The sequence below is a fragment of the Monocercomonoides exilis genome, assembly GCF_001643675.1.
Source record: "Monocercomonoides exilis strain PA203 chromosome Unknown scaffold32-1190040, whole genome shotgun sequence".
Taxonomy (NCBI): domain Eukaryota; phylum Preaxostyla; order Oxymonadida; family Polymastigidae; genus Monocercomonoides; species Monocercomonoides exilis.
Genome location: NW_027150577.1, coordinates 704,276 through 711,643, shown reverse-complemented (window position 1 = coordinate 711,643; position 7,368 = coordinate 704,276). Strand labels below are relative to the sequence as shown.

At 33.6% G+C, this 7,368-nt stretch overlaps 1 protein-coding gene across 1 annotated transcript; it reads right to left on the bottom strand.

Annotated features, from left to right (window-relative positions):
* Positions 1–229: 229 nt before the first annotated feature.
* Positions 230–4,508, bottom strand: MONOS_5653 (putative U3 small nucleolar RNA-associated protein 4). The gene is made up of 5 exons (XM_067875822.1): positions 2,801–4,508; positions 1,820–2,725; positions 1,082–1,602; positions 889–968; positions 230–772 (listed from the first exon to the last, which is right to left on the bottom strand). Exons 1-5 carry the CDS (start codon positions 4,491–4,493, stop codon positions 484–486), a joined length of 3,489 nt encoding a protein of 1,162 aa, XP_067724698.1. The 5' UTR covers positions 4,494–4,508; the 3' UTR covers positions 230–483.
* Between the last annotated feature and the right edge of the window lie 2,860 nt (positions 4,509–7,368).

Sequence of the window (7,368 nt, the reverse complement as noted above, 5' to 3'; positions counted from 1 at the left end):
AAATTTTTTCATTGCTTGAAAATGGAGCTTTTGAAGCTTTATTTGTTAAATTCTTGTGTGTGTTATCAGCTTTTTAGTTATTCGAAGTTTTGTTGTTGAAGTTTTCCAATGTTTATCCCCAATGGTTGAAGAAAGGACTTCTCAAAATTATTTCTTCTCTTTTTTTTTAATGGAAAATAATACCTATTTCAAATGCTGCCTCTCCTTTCTTCGCTTGTATATTATGCTATTAGCAACATCTTTTCGTTTTTGTTTTTATATTTGAAATGAAATGAAATGAATGTTGAAATGAGAAGATTATGATTAAATGAATATTAGATACAAGCAAACGAACGAACTAAACTCAAAAAAACAGTGTTTTACACGTTGAAAAGTCTTCTCGTCTGCTGTAACTTTTGAATCATAAATAATAATTTTCCTTGTTTTTTTTTTTTCATGACTTCCATCCATATAACTTTCATTCAAAAGAAAAAGTTAATTGAATTAAGTTCCGTATTCGTGCTTGCGAATAGGATCAGGAAGCGCCTGTACAACCTTTGTCCAAGGCTGCTCGACAATGTGGATGTCTCCATTGAGAAGAGCAACCACATTCACCAGCTGTTTGAATTGAGTCATAACTACAATTTCTCCTTTGGTTTTGGAGGAAGAATTTGAGTGGTTGGTTTTTGCAAAAGGAGAACGGTAGCTCACAAGAATAAGCTCGGTTGATGTCCATAGCAAAAACTTAGACGATTTCGTTTCCAGAGGAGAAAGATACTCAAACCCAAGGATCCTAAAGCACAAATATAGAAAAATGATAAATAATGAAAAATGGAAATTTTCCATTAAGTGATTAATCATAAATCAGTTTGGTAAAGTTATAAATCAGAAATAAAAGTTATTTCAAACGATTTTTTCATTTTGCTGATGAGCTCTTCTAATGGTGTTTGAGTTGATATCTTTGGATTCCAAAAGTGGAACATATTCGACTATAAAGGAAGTGAAATTTTGCAATCACAAAAATTAGTTCAAATAGGAAAGAAATAATTTATTCATTTAAAAATATATGTCAAAACAGAAGAATAATAAGAAGTGTGCACACGTCAATGTCATAATCCACAATGCTCCCAGTTGTTGTGATTATTCTAATCACATTCAACGGAACGTTTGTCTTTGATGAATAGTTTTTGGGCGATGGAACAAAAGTGAATGCAAGAAGATCTGGTGGATCCCGAACGGTTCTCCTCTTTGGCAATTTGCTGTTTTGAGTCGATTGCTCTTTTGCTGGTGATGTTGAAGAAGATGAGGAGGAGGAGGAAGAAGAAGAAGAAGATTGCTGTTCAGAAGATGCTGTCTTTCCCTTGTCGGCGGAAGAATTAGAAGCAGAAGAAGAAGAGACAGAAGAAGAAGAGTCATTAACAGAAGAAGGTTGAAGTGTTTGCTGTGTGAATGACGTGTGTGACAATGAATCGATGGCAAACAGAGGGCACGACTGGATGCGGGGCATGCACGCCAGCTGCTTCGGAGTGGGTGATGACACATCCACAATGAAGAGCAGATTTGTGCTGTCCTTCAATGCAACGAGGGTGTTGTGCACATTCCGCTTCATTTCACAGATGGGCGCTGTGGAAATGAAGGGGGTAGAGGAAAGGAGGGGAGGGGTTGTTTGAAATGAAGATAAAATAAAAAAAAGAAATATTAAGGAAAAAAGAATGAGGAATTTGGAACTTCAAAAGAAAATGCAAAGAAAATTCAAAATACTACTCAAAAGTGTACATCCAGCAATGTAAATACTCAAAATAACACGAAAAAAGAAGAAAATCATAAAAAATTATCAAACCTCTCTTTTCTGTTGAAGGCCAGCTCAATTGAAGCGATGAGATTGTCCATCTTTCAAGATGCAATTTTTCGTCTGCTTCTGATTCACCAGAGTCATCCATCAGCTTGTCATTATCACTTCCTTCTTTTCCTTTCTCTTTCTTTTGTTTTTCAGTCTCTTGTTTTGCATTCGAACTTTCCTTTTTATCTCTCTCAACGCCAAACGACACGACCGCAAACTCACCCGAAGGTGAGCAGCAGAAGAGCCTAGAAGAGTCTGATGAGAACAGCAGATGAGAAGAATAAGGCAGTCTGTCTGTGATGGCTGGGTGGTGGATGGGTGTGGACGACACAGCCAGTGGCAGTGTGTTCTTCCACTCTGCTGGCTCAGCTGTCGGCGGAAGAGGAACAAGAGGCGCTGTCAATCGCCTGTGGTTATGTTTCTTTGTGAGTGTGTGTGGCTGTGAAGTGCTCGCCTCTTTCTTTGTGTTCTGCTTCTTTTTGGAGTGTTTGGCTGGCTGAACGTCACTTTCTGGTGATTCTTCAGACTCGTCATGTTCGTTTTCATCAAGTGAAGCATCACCTTCACTTTCTTGTTCACTGACGGAATTTGCATCGTCTTCTATGCTTTTGTCCTCTTTATCCTCATCTTCATCTTCTGAATCTTCAATCTTTCGTCTTTTTGGTGATGTTTTTCTTTCTTCCTTTTCTTGCTTTTTCTTCATCAACTTTTCTATTTCTTTTACTTTCTTATTTTTTGCATCATCTTCTTCTTCATTTGACGAATCATTCTCCTCTTTCTTGTCATCTTCCTCTTCTTCTTCTTCCATTTCTTCATCTTCTCCTTCTTCTAATTCTTCGTCTTCTTCCATTTCTTTCTCTTCTTCAACGTCATCTTCATTATCATCATCATCATTTTCTTCTTCTTCTTCTTCCATCTCTGACTCATCAAATTCTTCCTCCTCCTCCTCCTCCTCGTCTTCTTCTTCTTCTTCTTCTTGGCCTTCTTCCTTTCCCGTTATATTAACAACATAAAAAGTCACTCCCTCAGCATCGCTCGCTGCGATCAGCGAAGCATCTGGTGAAAGTGCTGCACACACAAACGCCATTCCTTCCTCCGCTTTCTTCCTTTTTATCTGCAGCAGCCTGACAGGAAAAGGCAAAGTCGACGAAGACAATTTCGCACTCTCAGGAAGCCCCCAAAGTGTCAGCTCGTATCTGTCCTGTGCAAGAACGACTTGCATCTCTCTGTACTTAACTTTCTCTTTCATTTCATTTATTATCGCCCACCGCACTTGCCCTGCTGAGCAATTCATCACAACGCGCCCTTCGATTGGTGAAATGTACAGCGCATCTTTCGACACAGAATTTCCAGAAAATCCCTTTCCTGGACGCACTTCCGCTCTTGACTCAGTCACGAAATGCTTCGCAAGAATCGTGTCAACGCCGCCGCTTATCACAAAAGCACGGGCTGAGTTGTATTGCATCCGATGCTCCATTGCCTGAAGAAATAGCTCCATCCTTTCTGTTTCTTCTTTTCGCCTTTTCTCCCATCTCTGTCGTCTGTTCTCTTTTTCAGCTTCATCTTCGCTATCATCATCGTCTTCTTCCTCTTCTTCTTTTCTTTCTTCTTCCATCTCTTCAAGGCGCTTCATTTGTATTTCTCGAAACATGGAAGAAATAATTTTCTCTTGAAAATGATCCCAAAATGCTACAGAAAGCACATCGTGCGTATGCTCCTTTGATCTTCCAGCAAACTGCCATTCTTCTCTGACTTTGCTGCTTCCTCTCATTTCTGACAGTCTATATTCTGAAATTGTTGCATCAACTCCTCCCGCAAATAATCTCTTTCCATTTGTATCCTTTGCAAATGTAACAACATCTCCATCGTGCTGCTTAAAGACTTGGAGTTGTGTGCCAGTTGTAGCAGACCAAAATATAACTCTTCCACAACTGTCACCTGAAACAATTGTACCTCCATTCACAACTTCTAAAGCCCAAACACAAGGGCGTTCACCGCGTTTTCGATCTAACTCTATTTTAAGAACTGCTTCTGGTGTGCCCTGTCCCATTATTCGAGTTCCATGTATCATTCCATCGATTCCAGCTGAATAAACGACTGAGCAATCCTGAGAAAATGCAACAGACAATGTTCTTCCTTTCCTTTTGGGGAGCATTTGTAGATATGAAAGTTTATTTTTCATATTATACATGGCAGCTTCGAATGATTCATCTTTTGAAGCAGAAATTCCCGTTGAAATTAGATGAACTGCACCATCCTCACACGCTGCAGCAATCAATTTTCCATCAGGTGAAACAGCAATAGACCATATTGCGCCTCCGTGAGTGTCAACAATTTGTTTTTCTTTAAGAGTTTCAAGATCCCATTCAATAATTTGCCCACCAAGAGTTCCACAAATAAGTCGATATTGAGGTATAATGCTTTCAGAATCTGGATTTTTTTCGAAGGAATATGATGATGGATCTTTTCTAATCCATTTTATTCCTCTAATGTGAAGGGATGTTCGAGGAGGAAAGCATCTATCAAGATGAAAAGATTTGTTTGGCCCAGAACAATAGATTTCAATTGATCCATCTTCTCTTGCGACAGCAGCAAAATTTCCAGAAGGGTCAATAGCTATGGAATGTACTGCTGACGGAATCCATCTTATAAGCCTGTTTCGGTGGATTTTCATAATTTGGATCTGTCTAAACCATTTGTCGTATAATAGAAATTTTGATTTCTAAAATTCTGATTTATTTCGTTTTTTGAAATTGAACTTTATTCATTGTATTTTATTGATTATTTCATGAATAATTGAACTAATTCAATTTTCAAGTTTGTATTTTTTCGATGCGTTTTTCATTTTTTTGAAAGAATTATCAATTTCATTCTTTTTTTCTTGCAAAAAAAGTTTGAAATATAGTTAAAATCCTAACGATTCTATAACTTTGAATTTTTTGAAAAATTCATTTGTCATTTATTTATTTGTTATGTTAAGCGTGAAGAAAAATATCAATTCCAAAAAAAGAACGAAACTCAGATCCTTTTTAATTAAGTTGTCATCAAATAATAAAAAAAAATGAATAAAAATAAATTCATATATTTCGAAAGAATAATGAGTGTTTATTTATGAGTTTGTGGATGAATTTTCTGAAGAAACAGTCGTCTTGTAATTTTCGAGAATGTAATTCAGTTGTTATCACTGAACAACAATGTGAAAGTTCTATCATAATAAATATATCCATGAATTGTTTTTTAATAAACAAATTGAAATTGATTATTTTACAAACAAAAACAATCAAATTATTAAATTTATATCCATAGGGAATTTATTTTTGTTGATATTGAAGAAATCTTTTTCTTAATAAATTTTTTGATGAAAATATTATTGCATCAACAAATAATATTATTCGGGATATATTCCAATATGATCAAACCGAATAATACAAAGAATATGAATGATAAAAATTTTGAGATAGCGGGTGAAGAATTTCGAAAAAAATTTGTGTGATTATTTTTGATATCATATCTTTTTTCGGGGTGTTGACTTTTCAATGATTGTTGGTTTTTTGAAAGAAAATTTTAATTCAAAAGAGAAAAATAATGATAATTGTTTTTTGAAACAAATGTTTTTTAACGAATTGAAGATTAAAATGTGTTCAATAAGCCTTTTCACTTTTCAAATTATTTTTAATTAATATTCAAGAAATGCTTTTGTACCAAAAATTTTGAATGAAGAAATATGATTTCTAAAATAATCACCCATTTATTAGCAAATAATACAGATACCGCAAAAAATACAGGACATCGCACAAAATTCCGGACAAGATCAATTTCACAATAACTGCAAGAGGAATAATGCTGATTATTTTCCTCAAAATATATCTCAATGATACAAACTCATTTTGTAAACGAGACTTTCAAAACTTCCTCGTTTATGCTCAAAAAAAAATTATTATTTTATTCTCTGAAAAATTGGATTTGAGTTTCTCCGAGATTTTAAAAATAATTCTCTCTTAGCACAAATGAAGCTATTTTGATTGTTTTGCATTGCAAATAAGTTTGTATTGATGAGATATATTTTGAGGAAAATTGTCAGAATTTTTCTTCTTGCTGTAATTGTGAAATCGATCTTTCCGGAAATTTTGTGCGAAGTCTGGTATTTTATGCGATATCTGTATCTTTGTTTCGAATAATCAAAATCAATGTTTCAAAAAAATGAACTGAATAAAGCGATTAAATTTGGATCATTATTTTTGAAATCATAACATTTTTTCACTTTGAATGCTTTATTTTCTTTTGGAAATTGCTTGGAAATTATCATTTCCATATTTTTTGAACTCCAAATGTTTCAAAAACTCAAATGATACACATTTAATGCAATTCTTTCAAGCAGACGGTGTCACCACTTTTTAATGTTCTATAATAATAATAATGCATAACATTTTTTTTTTTTTTTTTTTTTTTTTTTTTTTTTTTAAACTGTAAATGTTTTGTTTCAATTAGCCCTGGGTGACGTGAGGTTAAAAATTCGTCACGTCCGTCACCACTTTTCCACTTCCAAAAAAAAAAAAAAAAAAAAAAAAAAAAAAAAAAAGCATTGGTTGTTGTTTTAATAATTTGCCTATTTATTTTTTGCTGAATTCTGATAATTTTTTTTGAAAAACATTAAAGATATTTTATATCAAAAATCCCATTTTTATATAATTAGAAAATAAAGCTTTCTTTGTATCAAAATCAAATAAGAAATTCATGTGCATAAGATGATGGCTTGAGTGCAGACTTTTTGTTGCTTTTTATAGTTATTCTTTCGCCTGGAATAGTTGTGCTTAAGCATATGCTTATCCAATATTTATATGAAAACAACATTGTTTTCTGAATACAATGCATTTTCAAAGAAATGAGGGAAGAACATCTGTTGCAAACATGTTGGTTTGCAGATAATATTGTGTTTAATTTTTAAATTTCAATTTTTATCTATTTTTTTCATCAAAGAATTGGTGGCTAAAGTGGAACAGTGCGAAGATAAAGATCAAAAACAGAAAATCGAGAAAATGAATGAAGAATAATTTGGATCAATTTTCAAGAGAGAAATGGAGATGGAATTGATGATATGATAGGAGAAAAGAAAGTTACGATGGAAAATGCAATTTTGCTGTTGAAGTGTGTTGGATATAATTAAATTATTATATTCACTTTAACAGCTTTCTTTTTATGAATCTTCGTTATGTTAAAAAGATTTGAGAAGACAATTATTGATGAAAATGAGAAAAAAGAAGAAAAGAATGAAAGATAGCTATTTGGCCTATGCAAATGCTTCATAATGCTTCACAGTTATGAAAATATCTGCCAGGAATTGCTTTCGATACGTGTGTCTTGACTTTTGAAAACAGCTTTGAACAATGATGAAAGCGAAGAACCATTCAAAGAAGTAAAAAATGGTTTTATTTGCTTTGAATTGCAATAATGGATATAATGATTGTTCATTTTCTCCTTCTTTTTTATGATTTTGTATTTTTCTTGTATTTTTTCAAAAGAAAATTGAAAAAGAAGTTTTCCTGGATGAA